Source organism: Caenorhabditis briggsae (assembly GCF_000004555.2).
Source record: "Caenorhabditis briggsae complete genome, chrV, whole genome shotgun sequence".
NCBI lineage: Eukaryota > Metazoa > Nematoda > Chromadorea > Rhabditida > Rhabditidae > Caenorhabditis > Caenorhabditis briggsae.
In genome coordinates this window covers 9,323,158-9,342,640 of record NC_013488.2, presented here as the reverse complement: position 1 = coordinate 9,342,640, position 19,483 = coordinate 9,323,158, and the positions used below count along the sequence as shown (strand labels likewise).

General features: G+C 39.2%; 7 protein-coding genes across 7 annotated transcripts in view; 1 reads left to right on the top strand and 6 right to left on the bottom strand.

The window, feature by feature from the left end:
* The window catches only part of Cbr-bus-18, a gene marked incomplete at both ends in the record, with an annotated part of 5,311 nt that extends 3,137 nt beyond the window's left edge, over positions 1–2,174 (bottom strand). The window contains 5 exons of the mRNA XM_002636529.2: positions 362–520; positions 575–681; positions 726–1,196; positions 1,242–1,842; positions 1,888–2,174. Of these exons, the coding sequence (XP_002636575.2) occupies positions 362–520; positions 575–681; positions 726–1,196; positions 1,242–1,842; positions 1,888–2,174 (1,625 nt within the window). The remainder of the gene's footprint in view (positions 1–361; positions 521–574; positions 682–725; positions 1,197–1,241; positions 1,843–1,887) is intronic.
* Positions 2,175–3,466: 1,292 nt separating this feature from the next.
* On the bottom strand, positions 3,467–5,577 carry Cbr-sel-11 (the record flags this gene model as incomplete). The annotated part of the gene is made up of 6 exons (XM_045237498.1): positions 3,467–4,084; positions 4,132–4,370; positions 4,428–4,615; positions 4,662–4,824; positions 4,872–5,304; positions 5,350–5,577. The coding sequence occupies 6 exons, from the start codon at positions 5,575–5,577 to the stop codon at positions 3,467–3,469; spliced, it is 1,869 nt and encodes a 622-aa protein (XP_045097800.1).
* A 350-nt stretch (positions 5,578–5,927) lies between these two features.
* Positions 5,928–7,631, bottom strand: Cbr-syx-5 (the record flags this gene model as incomplete). Its single annotated transcript, XM_045237497.1, has 6 exons — positions 5,928–6,227; positions 6,391–6,488; positions 6,540–6,637; positions 6,739–7,010; positions 7,180–7,362; positions 7,446–7,631. The coding sequence occupies 6 exons, from the start codon at positions 7,629–7,631 to the stop codon at positions 5,928–5,930; spliced, it is 1,137 nt and encodes a 378-aa protein (XP_045097799.1).
* Positions 7,632–8,153: 522 nt separating this feature from the next.
* On the top strand, positions 8,154–10,676 carry CBG23273 (the record flags this gene model as incomplete). Its single annotated transcript, XM_002636533.1, has 7 exons — positions 8,154–8,252; positions 8,308–8,384; positions 8,430–8,690; positions 8,751–8,860; positions 10,215–10,269; positions 10,352–10,509; positions 10,555–10,676. 7 exons carry the CDS (start codon positions 8,154–8,156, stop codon positions 10,674–10,676), a joined length of 882 nt encoding a protein of 293 aa, XP_002636579.1.
* A 36-nt stretch (positions 10,677–10,712) lies between these two features.
* CBG23274 lies at positions 10,713–12,141 on the bottom strand (the record flags this gene model as incomplete). Its single annotated transcript, XM_002636534.1, has 6 exons — positions 10,713–10,798; positions 10,846–10,948; positions 10,989–11,107; positions 11,354–11,657; positions 11,919–12,020; positions 12,064–12,141. The coding sequence occupies 6 exons, from the start codon at positions 12,139–12,141 to the stop codon at positions 10,713–10,715; spliced, it is 792 nt and encodes a 263-aa protein (XP_002636580.1).
* A 177-nt stretch (positions 12,142–12,318) lies between these two features.
* On the bottom strand, positions 12,319–13,949 carry CBG23275 (the record flags this gene model as incomplete). The annotated part of the gene is made up of 4 exons (XM_002636535.1): positions 12,319–12,453; positions 12,503–13,131; positions 13,568–13,812; positions 13,864–13,949. 4 exons carry the CDS (start codon positions 13,947–13,949, stop codon positions 12,319–12,321), a joined length of 1,095 nt encoding a protein of 364 aa, XP_002636581.1.
* A 345-nt stretch (positions 13,950–14,294) lies between these two features.
* On the bottom strand, positions 14,295–15,665 carry CBG23276 (the record flags this gene model as incomplete). Its single annotated transcript, XM_002636536.1, has 4 exons — positions 14,295–14,365; positions 14,419–14,888; positions 14,939–15,098; positions 15,581–15,665. 4 exons carry the CDS (start codon positions 15,663–15,665, stop codon positions 14,295–14,297), a joined length of 786 nt encoding a protein of 261 aa, XP_002636582.1.
* Positions 15,666–19,483: the final 3,818 nt, after the last annotated feature.

Sequence of the window (19,483 nt, the reverse complement as noted above, 5' to 3'; positions counted from 1 at the left end):
CAGTAGGTTAACTAGGAATTATTTATTGTTCGAACTTTAACACAAAAAGAATACAGCAAGCCAATGTGGCTGAATAGACCCGAAATTTATTTGGAGATTGAATAGAGTTGTCGAACTTCGAGCAGGAGAAGCTAGCTTCGAATCGGAGCTGGAATCTGAAAGAAACCTTTGCTTTTTATAGAAGATTCAGATACTGTGCGATCTGTTTCACGTCTCGAAGAATTTGATAATGAAACTAGACACACAGCTTTTTATTTATCCTGTTCTCACCTCCGCTTTTTCTATCTCAACACATTTTGACGCCAAGACTTGCCCGCACTTTCTCATACACCACGTAACTGATACTGACCGCGGGAATCACCTGTTTTGAAATAAATGGAAATCGAATAGCCGGAAAAGGAAACAAACCTTTAAAAAATTTGGAGTAATCCCTCGATATAATCCTGTCAGCCCTTCGTTTTGTACAATATGCTTGAACTGTCCGAACATGGTATCAGGTTGGGTGGTATAACGATGATGCCTGAAAATTGGCAACTATCTATAAGATCTACAGTATCCCTTACTCTTAGCTTGCAATCGCGTTCTAACAAGAGCGAAAGGGTAACTGGCGAGTTGTCCGCATGTAGAGCTGCATGTACCACATGCCAGCAGGGCTAAAACTCCGGGTTCGGTGGAATTCGTCTGCAAAAATATCCATTTCAAATTGTATAAGATGCTTGACAAACCTCATAATATCGAACATAGGTTCTTTTTAATGTTTCATAAATGGCCAAGTCGATTCCAGCATAGGGAATGATTCCAATCAGATTCGGAAGATATCCTTTGTAGAAGCATCGTATTCCTTCCTTCGTGTACATTTTGTGCGCAAAATGTATGACTCCTCGATCCAATTGGCCAGTTTTTCTGAGTGCTAACCGAGTTTTCATCACTTCCATGGGATAGATGGCTGATTGAGATATAGCTCCAGCAGCAGATCCTGCACATAACCTTTCAATTGTGCTTATCTCCTGACTGCCTTTCTTCTTCTGAATCATCCGTTTCAATTGGTCGTAAAACATGAATTTGATAGCACTTTCGGGAGCGATTTTGACCACATTGATTCCATTCCCTCGCCATAGTGACTTTAATCCACCTTCGGCATAAAGAAGCTTCAGACATGACATTACACCCAGTCGATTTGTTTTTGATGAGTTGACCTGAAGGTACCGTAAATAATAACGATACAAAAACACAACCTTTACCTGAAGATACACTTTGATTCTGTCGAATGGAGCTGTACAACTTCGTGACACTGCGCCAGCTAGGCCTCCTGCAACCAAATGTCTCCACCAGATACCATCTTGCATCTCTTGTTGACTAAAATCTTCAGGAATTTGGCTGTCCTCTCCGATGTCAATAATCAGATTATGCCGCCAAAAATCAACAATATCTTTGAGATCTGATGATGGATAGAGGAGCATGAAGTCTTGAAACTCCTTTAGACCAACAGATGCTGATCCTGTTTGATCCATTTTATTAACAATATCTTGTGCTTTCTGATCATCCAACGGAACTCCGATATCTTTACAATAATTTTTCATCTCAACAACATCCACTAATCCATCATGATTGCGATCCATATCGGCGAACATTTCAGCCAGTTTCTGTTCATTCTCGAGAACGTAACTCGAAAAACTGTAAAAATCAACTCGGCCTTCATCATCCGGACTCATTTTCGACATGATAACAGGGGCTAGATTTGATGGAATGTGAGGGGTTTCGTGCTTGAGAGCAAGAGTCAAATCGCGAATGTCTATTGTTCCATCGTTGTCTATATCAAGCCGATCATAGATCTCTCGAATTCTAAAACAGGAAAAATGCAATCTGAAAAAAACGAAGATAACCTACTGTTGCTCTTTTTCCGGTGACATTCCTCCATGAAGGGCTGAGTGTGTAGCGATTGCTGCCTCCTTTGTAATTTTTCCCAAAACTAGAGGGACATGTTTCGGACTTAGAAGAGGTGTCAGTTCATCTTTATAGTCTCCGAGATTCCCAACTTGAATGTATTCTGAAATTTTCTCGTTTATCTTGATGTCTGCGCATTGCAGGAACTTCAATTTACGTTCTTCATCGTCGCCGTCATGCTCTCCTGCAGCAGACGTGCTTGCCGATTCGGAATTCGTACCGATGCTCATACCTGAAAAATTTAATTTATGTTATCAATCCAATTACAAGAGAATAAATCAGAGTTCGAATCTTTTCGTTGGAAAATAAGTCGAGAAGATTACTGGTGAGTAAATAATCCGGAAACTACTGAAATTATAAAGCAGAAATTGACAAAAAAACAGTTTTTCGTCTGAAAACGTCAGGAAATAGAGAAATCGAAAAATCGTGGAAAATTCCGAAAATTTCTCACTTTGAATGTTCGTCGTCACGCCAATCTGCAGAATATCCGACTACCGTAATCGCGAGCATTGAGCTCGAGAGCTCTGAACAAGAGCCTGTAACAGAGAAAGGAATTTTTCTGAAAGAAATATGCAGAATTTCAAAAAATAGGAAATATTATGAAAACCATTTATTAGAAGACGGGGACATAGAATTCCTGAAGCCCCTTAATGCAGAACATACATTTTCTGTTTCGGTTTTTTGCCATATTCATAAAGGAAGAGATACAATTGGCGAACTATTTATAATTTTTATCTATTTCCACTCGAAAATCGCTCAATTTTCAGCATTCAGAGACGAAAATTTCAAATGAAAAAGTTTCGCGCTCAAGCCAAGTGGGCGGAGTTTCCCATGGCGAGAAAGCCCAATGTCTGCGTCTCTTATCAATTGTGCACACACCACCATCTCTCGCCGATATTCCCACAGTCGGCCGCGCCTATAAAAGAGAGAAGTTCGCACCATTTCGTCATTTCTTCCGGTTCTCGGTCACCTTGGCCTACCCTTTCCCCGCCCCTCATTCTGCTACTCCTGTACTTGATCGGTGTCTCGAGCCGAGTTAAGGCTAATAGTCCTTCCGGTGTATGGTAATGACTAGAACCTTGACTCTGCTCGAGTTACTGAGCTCTTTGACCCCGCCCCTTCTCCGTTTATTCAAGCTACCATTCCGTATTCTGCTATTATTCAAGGGTCTTCGGACCACGCCTTCAGTTGCCTCGTGATCCGCCGAATCTGTAATGGACGAATCACAGTCAACTGTTGGCACGGTCCTTGAAGTTCACCATTTTTGAAGGTTTGGATTCCTTTGGAAACTTGATATCATTTTGTAGAGAATATAGAGGTAACGGTTTATTCAGAAGATAGGAGCGAGGCAACGGATGACAAGAAACGGAAGCAAGAGGATAAGAATTCGATACAATAACTTACTAGTGACATAATAGCTTAACGAATACACGTGAGAAACCCAACCGAGTTTAGGTCTTTGGAGAGGAAAAACCTATGGATCACAAAAAAAATACAACGAGGAACTAATTACAAATTGCGATTATTCATGTTCAGGATTTGGTGGCGGGAATCGGGCGTTCAAATGAGCAAGTCTACGTTGACGGACTTCGTCTGCTTCGGGAGTTCTAACTGATGAAGTAGAAGGAACTGAAGACGTCGATGGGGTTAAAGAAGGTTGCGGGCCAGCCGACGTAGAAGGAGTTGAAGTAGACTGTGTATCGTTGAATAAGTTGCCACGGAACATAGAACGCGGGGCGGATGCCGTTTCAGGAGTGGATGGTGCTGGAGACGGTTCCTCAGATGGAACAGAAGTTGGCACACTTGAAGCTGTGGCGGTCTCTTCTTCCGAAGCTTCAGCTGTAGGAACTGGACGTCTGAGTGGTGTTATAGCAGCCAGTTGAACCATTTGGACTTGAGCGGATTCCAAAATAACCATAATGTTCTCCATAGCTTGAATTCTGGCAAGAATAGCATCTCGCATGTCTCCCTCCATTCGATGAAGCTCTTCCACGCTGAATCTATCGAAGTTAGGCCTTCCTGGTGGCTCAGCATTCGAAGATTCGCCGGGTGCAGCGTTTGGTTGTGGGATAGGTGGAGGTGGCATCATAGGGAACATTCCAGGCGGTCCTGCCATTGGCATTGGGGGAGGGGCAAGATTCTGAAAATCATCAAGGATTAGCGTATAATTTTTCAAGACGTGCTTACCATGAATTCTGGCCGATTCGCTGGAGCTGGCGCATAGAAAATTTGATGTGGGAATGGCCCAGGGTGTCCGCCAGCTTGTGCACCACCTACTTGTGCTCCAGCAGCAGCTTGGGGGAATCCGAATTGATGTCCCAAGAATGGCAAAAATGGGGGAATCCCCGCGGCTGGTGGTGCGCCCGCAGCGTTATTTTCAGCTGCTCCACCTGCGTTGGCTCCTCCGGCAGCACCATTTCGTCCTTCTGAAAAATCATTAGCGTTGAAAGACTACGATTCACAGTGTGCTGAAGATAACTCACGCCAAATATCCGTACGACATGTTGGACATGTCTGTTGTCTCTGGAACCAACTACGAAGACAATGAGCATGGAATACATGAGAACACGGCAGACGTTTCGGTGATGATTCAACTGTCATTTCTTCCCGACAAATGATACAAGTTGCGTCCATCGCTGATAGCTCATCATTCGATACAACAGGGAATTGACTGAAAACTGATTATTAGTTTATGTTATTCATAAGATGCAGATTACCTGTTCATTGCATTGATAGCTCGCCTCGATAGAATGACATCAAGGAATGCTTTGTGAAGTGCTCGAACAGATTGATAGAATGGGCGAACAGAGAATAGAGGGAATGTGTGAACACGAAGCATGATGACGGCGAAGAATCCATAAAGAACACAACGGATCAGGTCTGAATAATTAAATCAATCGAGTTTAGTCTTCAACAAAAAAACTCACTGATGAGAAGTTCAGCATAAAGTAAGTACACTGCTTTGTTGTCCCATGACTGAGGATTTCGCAGGTCGTGCATATGCAACAAGTACTTGATGGTGACATGGAGCACCAAAGCTAGAAGTATCGCATATTCGAATCCAAATACGATCTGAGAACTGGCTCCTTTTGTGATCGTCGAAAAGTATGCACTAGACACAAAGTAAGAATCCGCAAATCCTAGAGCAGCCAGAACAGTCATCATTCGGAGATGGAATCGGAGTGTTATCACAGGACTTCGTTCCATCATATCCACTCTGTCGTCTGCGAGCCAATGGAAACATTTTATGAAAAGAAGTCCAATGAATTGCATGACGAACATTGCGGAAAAATCGTCACGGAAAACTGTGAAAGCGAGACATGTTTCCAAAACCGCATGCCATGTTCGCTCCGAAAGGTGCTGAAAATAGATGCATGGAATTGACTTTCGAAAAAGTCAGCTCACTTCCGCTTCAGCAGCTCGCAAGTCTCCGAAAAGGATAGATTTGAGAAGTTGGAACATTAGATAAACTAGTACTATTCCTTGGAAATATAGAACTGCCATACTAGCATTGCTCTTCGAAAGATATACGATAGATGGATAAAACTGCTTGTTGATGACGAATGCATTCAGTACGGTGGCAGCAGTGGCCACACACGAGCCACCGATCATAAGGCCGGCTGAGACCCTCATTTGAATTTGCTGAAAGAATTAGAATGGTGGAATCGTTTCCAAATTAAAAAAAGTAAACATGGTAAAAAACCAAATAGAAAGAAATTGATAAGAAGTAAAGAAAATGTTTCGAAGCTTTATGCTGAATTTGAAAAAAGAATCATTTCAATCACAGGCGGGGGGACTACCACAAGTTATTTAATCGGAACCGAACTAAAAAAGACAAAAAGCTAATTCGTGAATTAGTGTGAAGAGGGAATACATATGATAGATGAAAGAAGAAGCAACCGGTGGAATCTTTTTCAGTTTGCATTTTTACAGGAGACACATTCAACGGAAATGATTTAGAAACGGAATGAAATATGGTGATATTAGGTCAAGAAGAGCACGAATACGACGAAAAACACCATCAGAACACCGAAGACTTGAATCATAAGCCAACGATTTTTGCTAATGTTCTGGAGGTATCTAACGAGCTCTGAATGGGCCATGTCGATGTTCAGGGCTGTGTCTTCGACGTTCGAATCAATTCTAGTGATCATTTCTCCTTGTTCGCTAACTAGTGAAGCCAGCTGGGAGAAGATTTGGCCAAGTTCGGAAATCGAACCTTCAATTGTAGCCATCGTATTGCTACGGGCTTGGGCATATTCCAAGGATGTGTCTCGCTGTTGCTGAAAACAGATTTTTAAAAAAAAAATTTGTAGGTGGGGGACATGAGATTTTGTAGGATTTTGGACACTCCACCGATTCCGAGGAAGGGGTTGTCGGAACTGTTTCATTGCTAGATGAAGACATCCACAATTTTTAGTCAGACTTTCAAAATTAAAGACTCACCATGGTTTTTTGAGATTGGAAATTATCTAACGCTCCCATATCCAAGGCGATGCTCGAAGAACCGTGCTGCTCGTCGTCTTGAAGGAGTTTAGAACGAACTGTAATTATAAAAACTTTTTTTTTTACAAAAACACTATTCCATCACTTACCATTCGCACCAGATGAAGATGATGGGAGTCCCATTGGAAGCGGAGTGTTGTTCGAAAACTTATCACGACGATTCTTCTCAGCTTTCATGGTCTCCGTACTGATTTCCAGGACACTTTGAAAATCTTTGCTCACATTCGCCAATTTCGACTGTAGTCCCACGACAACCAATTGACTGTGACCATTGTTTTGATTTTTTACATTTCCAGCACGTCTTCTTGAAAATCCTGAAGGGCTGCGATTTGTTTGTTGAGACCAGTGATATCGGTTTTGACGATAGATGAAAGATGGTCGATTTGAGATCGTTCTTCATACAAACTTCGCTTTTTCGCGAATTCTGCCAGTTTTTCCATTTTTGCACATGTTTGACTCAATTCACGTCCAATTCGTTTGGCGAGTTGATTGAATTGAACTGATTCCGCAAGCATCTCATGCTTTGGGTGTGGTCGAACACCATTGGCTGCTGCTTTCATCTGAAAAACTTCAGAAAATTTTCCGTGCGAACATCTGTATCTGAATTATCAGATTAAATTTTATAGCTTCGAAGAAGAATCTGTTTTTGTAGTTGAAGCACTAAAAATCAAGCTACTGAACTTAATTTCTTTCTGTTATTGATTTATGTTCTCAAATGTTAAAAATTACCTCATAAGATTTGGCAGTGGCCCGGAATTCAGAAGTTCTGTCTCGAGACGGCATGGTGATAATAATGTGATCCAATGGACTTCCAAAAATAGTCAAGGATTCGAGTGTCTCTGCAACTTTCAATCGATCTGCGTCGACAGCTTCTTGGCCTTCCGCTGTGTCGTAAGAAGATGCAAGCGCCTCCTGGAAAGACAAAATAATGCAAAAAAAAAAGAAAAACGGGAATTAGCCAGATGTGTATCTCTGAATCGTTCCGAAAGACAAACCTGCGCAGAATTCCAAAGTTGAGAAGCAGACGCGTTGAAAACGGTAGAGAAGGAGCTGTAGGCGATTCCACCAGGGCCAGCTGGCTTGTGATTTTTCTGGTCCGGATCGTAATCGAAATCAACTGTCGAGTAAGAATTGGGTTCTGGTATGCGTCTACGAGATCTAATGTTGTGAAAGTCCGACATCCGACATTGAAACAAGTTGAAACTTTAACCTTATTTAGAAGCAAGTGTTCTTTTGGTTTTCAAAAGTAGAATAAAAGGTATTGAGTGCTAAAGAAAAACAAACAGCACTAGGCAGACGGAACGGCAACGAAACCGGCTCGGCTTCGTGGAGAAGCAATCAATGTGGTCGGCGAGTGGTGCGTCTTGTTGCGTATGGCGCGCGCAGCAAACACGCTTCACAATGCAAGCCATTTTGATGATTTTCGTTGTTTTCCTTGGTGTTTTCGGTACTTTATGTAACAGAACCCTTTATAAATTTCGAAAGCAAAAAACTGTGTGCAAAAAGAGCTGAAACTGATGGCACTGTTTTCACAATTTCAGCTATTACCGTATGTTTTGGAACACGTTGCCGCTCTATTACCGTACCAGCCCGTAAATCGACACAATAAAATAATGCTTCCACTTCACGCTTCCGTTTTTGATTCCGTTTTTCATCCGTTTTCCAGTTTTCTGCTGAAATAAGTCATTCAGTTGTTTCCAGGAATGGTTGCCAACGTTCTGGTAGTCTCCTGCCTCATTCTTGGTGCTATTGCCCACCAACCACAACACTTCCCTGGATCAAATGGACAACAACCTCAACAGGTAAACAAACAACAATTCAAAAATAAGTAAAATATCATCACTAAACATATTTCAGGGTCAACCAGAACAGGCTCATCATACTCAACCAGGGCAACAACAGCAATTCGGTGGAGAACAAGCTAGAGATGAACAGTAAGTATTTTTCTTCGATAAATATTTGTTCGAATTTGTTTTCAGTCATATCAAAGAGCATTTGGATGGAAAGGTCGATCCAACAGCCAATATGACACCTGAACAACTTCAATTCCATTACTTTAACATGCACGATTTGGATAAAAATGGAAAATTAGATGGCGTTGAATTGATCAAGGCTATTACCCATTTCCATTCTGAGAACCCGGGACCACAACACACTCAAAATAATGCTAATGCGAATCATCAGCCACCTCCACTGCCAAGCGAAGTCGAGCTTGAGACGATGATCGATAGCATCTTGAAGTAAGAATTTGAACTTTTCAAAAGTTGTATTTTATGAAAACTCAAATAGCCCTTTTTCAGAGATGATGATTTCAATGCCGATGGTTTCATCGATTATGGAGAGTTCCTGAAGGCCCAAAAGATTCGGGAAGATCAAGCAAGAGCACACCAGGAGAATATGGCTAAAACCGGTGCAGCCACGCATTAATAAGCTCAAGTTATTAGACCGTCGATCTGCTTATTCAATTAGCCATAAATGTATCTTTCCGTCTCATTTCCACTTTCCCCGTTTCCAAAGGTTTCTCCTTCTCCTCCACCAATTCTACGTCTTCCAAAGGGTTCTATCGGCTGCTGTTACAAAAACAAACCTCTGAACAACCATCGGAACATTTCCTCGTCACTTTTAACATCTTAACTGGTACATAATAGTCAGACACTGTCCATTTCTCCCAGTCACTCCACGATTTTAGTCATGATTTTATCTTTTCTATAGCATTTGTTTTCCCGAACTTCCATGTTGTGATGATTTTCGACCCGTTTGAGCATAATTTATTTTTTATTATCTCGGTTTAGAGATTGATTTGTAAAATAAAAATTTACCATTCAGTTGCTTTTGTGAACACATCATTTCGCTTGCAGACAAGGAGCACTATTTCAAATATTGATTTTGGAATCGAGGTGACAAGAGGCGTGGCGAATGGGAAACTGATAATAAAATGTCGATACATTTGCAGTCTCTTGGGAAGGTTTTTCTTTTTCTTTCTTCTCTTTACGCAGCACATTCTACATTATGCATACAATGTTATTCACTTTTCTTGTAGTTTTAGCAGTTTTTGGTGAGATTTATTTCAATTGGAGGTATTATTCTAGTACAAAAATCGGAGTCGTGGAAGAGTAGCCGTTGCCGAAGGTCCCACGACGAAAACTACTATAACCTAAAAATATGTTTGTTTTCCGGTATTATTATTTCGTTTTTCGCTGATCATTTTTGGGTCTTTGTTTTGTTATTTTTCCTCAAAAAAGTAGGAAAATTAAACTTTTCCAAATCTTAAATTTTGCCGGAAAACGGACGAACATCGAGAAGGAAAATAAAGTATTGTCGAATTAAAAAAATTGGGACCTGAGAATTAGAAAGGCGCAGCTTTTTTTGATCTACGAAAAAGTGCGGCAAAAAAGTAATATTTCAGAGTTTCGCCTCGTTCGAGCTACTTTCGCGATTAAGTTCGGTTTTTCGCTGAAAAACAGATTTTAGAGATGCAAGCGATCATTTTCATACCAAGAAACATAAATTTTGTCCAGAAAATCCCACTAAATTCACAGAAATAAGTTTCGTTTACTACCGTAGTGTTTTTGGGACAAGGCCTTGAAAATTGACCGGGAAGCCGCCCGCGAATGTTTTCAGGTTCCACTTTTTTTTAATTCGACAATAAACATATTGGCTAACTACGGTAGTTCGGTCATGACCCAGGAAACCAAATTTTATCTTTCATAGCTCCGATTTTTGCACAGGAGCATGATAGCTGGAATTCCACTGATTCTTTGCAGGTACGGTAGCTCATGGAGCAACGTTTGCTGATGAGTCACAGGTGCACGATGAAGGGTAAGAATACGTGCACATAAAAATGTTTAGACTGACTAATTCTGATAACTATGAATCTGCACCAAGCAACTTTTTTTTCCAGGCATATCAAACAGCATTTGGAAAACAAAATAGAAGTTGAGAAACTGACAGAAGAGCAACAACGATTCCACTACTTCGCGTTGCACGATTTGAACAAAGACAACTTCATCGATGGTATTGAGATTCTGAAGGCTCTCACGCACGATCACGGAGAACACCGTAGGTTTTCTAAATGCCATTGGAAAGTTTGTTTTTGTGTTTCAGCCTCCGCAGGACCATCTACGGACGAAGGAGAAGCCGAGAGGCTCGTGGATGCAGTATTAGATGATTTAGATACTAACGGAGATGGTGTAATTGATTATGCGGAGTATTTGAAACGACAATAATAATAATACGTGCATGAAGTACTTATTGAATAAAATTCAAAAGTTTTTTGGACTTTTCTCTTTTTGAAGTTCTTCTAGCAACTGAGCAATTGCATTCCCTTCTCGAGCAGTTGGAATTTCATCTGAAACTTTTCAAATAATGATTTCGTATTCTTGTTCTGTCACCTACCGACACCTAACATCTTTCTTGCAATTTCCATTATTGTCCATGATGTATTATTTGTTTTGTTTTTCGTTCCTTCATCACTATAGAGGACGTCACCTTCGGAGCTCTGAAACAGATTTCAACTTCTTGAAGTCCCAAATAGATACCTTCAATATAGGGAATCCTTTGATTTTCGTCATATCGTACAAATGTTCTTTTTCTTTTGATTCTCCTTGTTTTCCAATTAAATCTCCGATTCGCCACATTACTGGTGGTACGTTGTCAGCTGAAGCTTACTATGAGAAACCCGCCTCAACGTTGAGCTCAATTATCTCGATTCCTGTAAAAGATATCAAAATTTTGTCAACTGTTAAATCATTTACCATAATGTCACAATTATTTTATTAGTTGAAAAATTTTTGATATCTTTCACACTAATCGAGATAATTGAGCTCAAAGCTGACGGGTTCAGTGGGTTTCTATTAAAGAAATACGGTAGTTGTCCAACAAAGAAACTGAAAAAATAACTCACGAGGTATCGAATTAATCAATTTTGAAGTAGCTGACAACTCCGATGGTCTAATTCCATGGCTATAAGGAATGAGGTTGAATTTAGGACGACTGTGTATCATCTCCAAGGGACTCTGGTTTCCTAGTCCCGGTCCCCCCCTCATTGAGGTCTGCAGCTGGGAAAGTTCGGGAAACATCGGCCCTTGAGGAGAAGAAGAATGATGATCAGAGGTGATTCCATGCTCATCTTCTCTTTCTTTACTTTTCTGATGCATTTCAAATAAATGGGCAACAGACGAAACCAGTTGAGTGATTGGAGAGTATTCCTGTAATAAAAACTCTAATAGAACACTCTAATAGAACGCCCCTAACTTTTGACTTTGAGTCAATTTATCTCACTTCCTGTGTACGATTTCGTAGTTTTGTCCACTGATAAAATATTGGTGACATTATAATATTGTGTCAGCTGAATTGAATTTTTGATATATCTGACACTAATTGAGATATATGGGCGCAAAGTTGACGGTTCGGTTCAGTCAGTTCAACAAAATCTCTAAAAAGATTACTGTAAATTTATTAAAACTAACAATTTCTAATCCCTGGTCGTATGGATTTCCAACAAGCTGATGGTGCATCGGCATCATCATAGGCATTCCCATCGGCATTCCCATTCCCAAACCCATTCCGAGCTAAACTTTTTTCAATTTTGTTTTTTTTTATCCTCCCACTTACCGGAATTTCTTGAAAAATTTGGCAATAGCATAAATTCAAAAACTGGGATAAGATGAGAATACAAAAATTGAGAGTCATAGTAAAAAGTGTAAATTGGAGAAAAGCGGAAGTGACATAATTGAGAAAAGTGACTCAGGTTCGGAATGTAGGTCATCCGGAAAATGAATATATGAATAGAAAAAAAGAAGATGTTACTTTCGAAGAAAAGATGTTTATGCACGGTTTCAGAAATCAAAAAAGTTCAAAGAAGCACGTTCAGACGGTTTCCGGATTCGATTGGATCAAAAACCCATTCACACAGATCTTATCGAGATCCTCTACATTTATAAGATGATGACGGATAGCATACTCCAGAACTGCCATTGATAAGAAAACGAATTGCTCAGCTTTCTGGATGATGTTTTGGTAGAACTTTGAAAATACAAAATTAAAACTTTACCATGCAAGCAGCTCCACGGAGCATACGAAGTCTGGCAATTGTATCCAGAACATCTACAAGTGGGGTTCCAATTGCATGAGAGGCTTCAAGACGTCTACAGAGAATATCAAGTGCTGCCAATGTGCAACTTCTACTGAATCCATCAAAGCAAATAAGAGTGATTGGAGTTCTCTGACTCTCCTCGATTCGTTTTTCAGAAATTCCCTGTTTCCTGACAATAGTTCTCATATGGTTCATATCAGATATCAGATCCAAAATATCCGATGGTCTCTGAGGATATCCCATTGAACCCCATCCGATATAAGCAATCAAAATCACTGTCTTGCTATTTGGCGCTCCTTGTTTCTTCAGTTTCAACACGGCGGAATATGTAGTGGTTCTCACTTTTCGAATGTTATCCAACTCAACAGTCATATCATCAAACGTCATTGGTTCTCCATGTTTTGTTGGCATAAATGGTTTTCCGTTTTCGTCTACCAACTTGCAAAGAGTCACAACCACAACTGAATCTCGGTCATAAATTGAACGCCAAAACTGAGAAATCGTTGCAGAAATAGGAGATGGGGCAACGATGAACTTCCGAATTTCACGATATCCATCAATCCAGCTGGCATTAATGTAATTATGACCTGGAATAAGAATTAAAAATTAGAAAGGAAAATTATAGGATTGCAAACTAAAAGATATTCACAGTATTGATCAATGAGATATACAAAAATGTATATTTCAGTTAATTTTCAGTCATGTTGGTTAATTTCAGGAGTCTATGTTCAGGAGTCAGCTGTCAAGTTCCTTTGAAATCACTTTGAGAAATTTGAAGGGTGTAAAACAGACATAGATTTGAAACTTTGGATTCAAAAAAATTTTTGGAAAATCATAGTTTTTCGGCTATATTCCGATTTCCTAAAGACACTTGTTTTTTTTCATGTTTTACACCCTTCAGAGTTTTCAAAACCGAGCTCCAGACATTTAAAGACGGTCAAAATGGCTGAAAATCAACTGAAAAAAATGTTTCTGTACATCTTTTCGACCGGTACTGGGGTCCTGTGAGTGAGCATAATCTACCTTTATTATGAACGGCTCGAACACGTGTCTGCTCATAAACTTGAATTTCACCTAGTTTATTCAAGTCCGGATGATCAAAGAAGGCGTCAACGGTGCGGAGACGTGACAATGGGACAGATGCGAAATGAGAGAACTCCCTAGCGACGTTGGATTTGGAGAGCAACTTGATGAAAATTTCCAGTGGACGAGTGCAAGCGTTTTTCGTGTTCAGATCGAAAAGAAACTCGTTTTTATCAAGTGTAATACTGAAAAGCAAGGTTTTCAGACACTTTGAAATTCTGAATCCGCCGCCTTACACATGCCCACTTGTCAAATCGGCAGCACTGTTATAAGTGTGAAGTCCGATGGCAGATTCAGAAGACTTTGCACCTTCAGTTGCCATTTGTATTCGGTGAAATAGTTGAGCCAGCGCTTCCACATGCTGCCTGATCATTTTTTTGACCTATATGTCGTTTATCCAAAAGTCATTACGTTTCAGAAATAATTTATTCAATTGAAACAAAAAATAAAAATCTGAAAATACAAATAAATTTGAACACCGGACAACTACAAGCTCTGCCAAAAAGGGAATATGAACACTAGAAAATTATGCTCAAAAAAAATATGTGTATGAAAGACAACTTATAAGGTAATAGATTAATTTTTGTGAACCCGTTTAGGTAATTATTTAAAGTTTTGAGGAATTATTATATTGAATTTGAAAAAAAAAACATTTGTACATCTTCTTCTATTCTGGTCTTAAAATGTACAAAAATGGGTTGAGCTGGTCTGGACGTTTTGCAGGAACGCGGTTGATTTCTGGAATAGGAAATTATACATTTTCAATTTAAAAGAATTTAAAAGACACAAACCTTGAACTATGCATTTCCTCCATTCCTCAAAGGTCAACTTCCGATCCCTATCCATATCACAAGTCTTGAAAAGATTTCTGGAGCACTGTCTTACATTTTTCCATTCTAACAAAACTGCTTTGAATGGTTTCCATTCGCTTCTTTCCAAAACTGTATTATGATTAACATTGAGTTGATTGAACTTCCATCTGATTGCAGAATCTCGACTGACTTTCGTTGCATTCACTCCATTCATTATCATTTCTGATTTGATTGTTGATACCAATCGTCGAAGGAAACGAGTCCTCCTCTTTTCCTTACACCGATTATTTCTTCTGGCTCTTTTTGGAGGAGCAATTGTTGTTAGAGCAGTTTCTTCACATTTCGGTCGACCTCGAGATGTAGAAGATCCGATTTTCGGCTCTCCAGATAGCTCGTCGACACACCAACAGTAGGCAGATACATCATAACATTGAACTTTATCATATAGTCTGGAAGTATTCATAAATTATTTTAATACTGTAGGCGCGAATTCACTCACAATGCATTTTTTGGGGAGCAAGTTGGAATATAAATACGGGAGTCTCCATTCGTCTTCCTTTTCAACGCTTTCCTTCTCTGTGAAGCACAATCCAATCGGATGACTTCTTCAAATCTGGGACGGACTGATAGCTCATTCGTATCTGATATATCAAGCACCCCTGAAACATATTGAATAATTTGTTCTAGATTTATTAAACAAGAAACTTCTGATGAAGGCAATCAGTCTAATAGACTATCATTCAAACCATCTACTTTGTGCTCAATTATCTCGATTTCTTTGAAAGAGACCAGGAATGTGTCCACTGATAAAATATTGGTCATGTTATGATAAATAATTTATCAGTGGACAACTTCTCGATACCTTTCGAAGGAATCGAGATAGAGATAATTGAGCTCAAAGTTGATATTTTGGATAGGCTTCTATTTGAGGAAATACGGTATCTCATTTCCTGTAAAATATATCAAAAAGTGATTACTTGATAAAATATTTTTGATATTATGATATACACTTTAGCAGATGATTGATTTTTGATACCTTTTACAAGAACTGAGATATATTAACTTAAACTTGACAATGTTGGGGGTTATTCTATCACAGGCTTTACGATATCTCATTTCCTTTACTATTAACTCAACTCACCTAATCCACCTTTTTGAGCAATGGGGTTTCCATTCACCAAATATATCCATGCCAACAATTGAATATATAAATGTTCAGATCGCATCCTAAAAATATAAAATCAAAAAAGGGGAGACTTTGATATTCATAAGATATGTGCAGAAATTGAAAATAAGAGCAGCTGTCCGTTAAAAAAGTGAAACTGAGTGGGAGAGAGTGGGGGAGAAAAGAGAGTTGTAACCAGATTAGGCTGCACTTTTCTGCAACGCGTGTGGGCTGAATTCAAAGTGACGTGGGTGTTCTTCTGGAGCAAAATCATTGGGGTTGAACAGAAAGAATACCATAATTGGCCACCTGAGAAGAAAAAGAAAAGGAATTGAAGCTAGAGTGTTACATGTTTCAACGTCACCGCTTTTTGGTCTTCTGAAACAGAAGTTCTGATGTAATCGAATACGCGTTTCCGGAGAAATCTAAACTAGAAAAGAAAAACAAGTGACATTGATTTCTTGAATTTCAAGTTTCTTGAGGTCAAACCTTGAACTTCAAGAACCAGTTTGAAGATTCAGAACTGGAAAAAGATTGATCATGCTTTCAAACCAATATAAAGTCGTTATGTTTTCTTGAATATTTGGTTTCTTTTTCAAAAAAAAACATCGGCACATTTTTGGTAATTTCAGAACTACAAGCACTATTTTCAGAAAGACGGCCAGCCGAATGCCAAATATAGCTTTTAATTTTTCAGGAAATTCGACTGGTCAGCTCAATGACAAATTCTGGGTTCAGTGGTCCCAGTTTGGCTCCGCCCCACTAGTTTTTTTTCACCTGAAGGCGTCTGGGGATTTCTTCAATGAGGCGTGAACACCCCCTGGTTTCCGATGGTGAAATCATTCTTTGCCCCCTTTTTTTGGCATCCACCTACTTTTTCCGGTGTTTAGCAACGCTTGATTCTTCTAAATGTCACATCACACCTCCACCTTTTCCCCTATTTCGGGCATTTTCCGAATTTAGAAAAAATAACAATTGTGAGGAAATGACATAATTTCGTGGAATTAAAAAAAAGTTCCCAAGAAAAAGAGGAAGAAATAAAAGAGGTGTTATGGGGCAGAACGAACGAAAAGTAGATGGAGAGGAGGTCAACGGCCGATCGGCTGCTGTTTTGAGAATCTCATAAAAACGAAGAAGTATCCAAAGTCAACCTCTCCACTCCAGTGTGTGTTTAATTGACGATGCGACGACCGAAGCCAAATCGTAAAATTTGGTTTTGAAGGTTTTTCTAGTAAGAGATCCATTACTCACAACACCCTTCCTGTTTTTATTACGGAAAAAAAACAACAAAAACATGTGGATGTGAAAGATCTCGTTTCTTGGGAATATATCGGTGATAGAAAGTTTAAAGTTTGTGAATGACTGGAGCCGACCTTAGACCTGTTGTCAAAAAAAGTCACATGGAGGTAAAATATATATTGGTAGGTATGACAAATGTGTTGGAGTCGAAAAGATACGCAAAGTTAATAAGGATCTGGTCTCGGTGGCAAAAAGTGACCATACAAAGGAAGTTCAAAGCATGGAATCAGACAATTCGATTACGAGTAACTTGCAAAACTCAGATTACTTCAGTACACTTGCTTTTTTTGCATCTGATAAATCATAGAGAAATTCCTCAATAATTTGATGCGGTGGTATTAAAATAGGTGATAAGAAACAATTAAAAGTGTTGTGAATTTTGTTTTATCAATCGTAGGAATTCGTAAGAAAAATCATTCGGATTACTATATGAGGACGTTGAGAACTCTGGGTACTAGAAGAAGAACCAAAAAAAAGGGTTCTTGCATTCTAAAATTGGAACTGGCATGTCCATCAAAAGTGAGAAACGATGATAAGGTGTTGGGAAATAGAGCGAGAGTGAAATGATGGCTCCAGACAGACGTTGATAGTCTCTCGATTTCGTGGCGCCGCGCTCTCATCACTGTTTCTCTCTTATCATTTATCACCAATTGAATATTCAATATTCAAGTGGTCATCTGTTTTGTTTCTCTCTGCAGAATAGAGAGTCTGAAGATTGGAATGTGGGCGGAGTCAAGAGTCAAGAAGTTGCTGATAATATCACATAGAGGTAGGAAACGTTGAGTGAAGTTTTGAGCAAAAATGGAATCTAAAAAAAGAGAATAGAATTTTGAGAAACTTGAAAATGGAGAAGAGGGTGTAGAGAGACGAACTAACTGACGGGACGACGAGGTAAATAATGTAATCTTTTGAGCAAACGATCTGCGCACTAAAAAATGGAACAAAACCTGAGGGGAGATGATTTTGGATGATCGAGGAGTAAATTGAAATTTAAGATGGGCACACTCGGAAGGCGTGGGAGAATTGGAATGAAAAAAAAAAGAATGGAAGAGGGTGGAGGAAATTAGATTGAATTGGAGAAGGAAAGGGCCTCTGAATAGATGAAAATAAAAAACAAAAACAAACATGTAAATGCTCTTTAAAGAGTTGTGCCAGTAACTTTACAAGATGGGCCATATCCCGTTTGTTTTATGTGAAAACTAAGTATGTGTCGAAAAACGAAGGCATGTGATCTATGTGAAATATTCCAGAAGTATTGCAAAACGTTTTTGCATTTATGAATAGAGATAAGAATTTGATATATTGCTCCGAGTGAATCATAGCTTCAGAAAGTTATCGATTTCCACCAGCTTTCTCACTGAAAAAAGTCTGATATGTCAAGAACGCAAAATACGAAAAAAAAGATCAAAACCTTTAATTCCCTAAATCCGAAAATCATTGCGTCCACGATAAAGTTAGTTCTAAAACTTTGAGATAATCCTACAACAGATCCTTGATAGAACATCAATCCGATTTTCGTAGATTACGTTGTTTCAGTTATTCCCTTGTTTTCGTTTGATTGATTTGGATTTTCAACGTCAATCAAGGATTCTCGACGTCAATAGAGGATCTTTCGATTTAAATAATATTTTTTAAATCCTACACTCAAATGGAGATCACTGAAATTGTAACGATGAATAGAATAAAAAGCTAGGGAATTCCCATCACAGTGTTCGGTAATTTTAGCTTTCCCTAGTTATGTCAGTTATTTTTTCTTTTTTTAATAATTGAGAAAGTATTGACCCCAATCGGTTCAGTATCCCACGAATTTAATGGGTGGTGGACCTACAGGCCGGACTGATAAAAACGGGGATATCTTTAGAAATAAGTATCTTGGAAGCACGAAAATTGATAGAAATATAATTTTCTGCTCGGTTCGAAGCTACAGAAATTCGCAGAGCGATTCGTCAAGTCTGGGTATTGTTATGCTTGTCCAAAGAAGAACGACTTTGACGAGCGATAACTCAGCCCGAAATCGATCAAATTATTGGAAACTTGGTCGGTTTACTGATGATTTCTGTGAACTTTCACACTCCTAATTTGAGCCCAGTACAACGTTTTAACCAAATGTTATGTTAGTACAACTCTATAGTCTGGGTAATAATGAGCCAACAGGTAATTCCATTAATAGTTAGCATTTTTGAGAAGAAAAAAGTATCTCGATCCAGATTTTTAGATCTGGACAATCTCAAGAAAAAACTATAGTTAAGACGATTCTGAAAAGTGGAACACAGACGATGAAGTCTTCTAATCAGAACAAAGTGCTCATCCTCTTTGAACTTAGGACTCAATTCCCTAAACACCATAAGTCTTTTTTTTTCAAAGAAACCTCCCTTTTGCACATGTTTCTCAACCGAAAAAAACGAGACAAACAGTGAGAGTTCATAAAAAAAAACTTGACAGACTTGTCAACTTCTTCTCAGTGTCCGAACACTGGGTGGTCCGCGGTGCCAGGCACGTTTATGCCTCCGGCCGCCCACTCTTGTGCCATCCTAAAAAAGAGAAAAAAATGAAGAGATAAAGTGCACATCCATCCATATA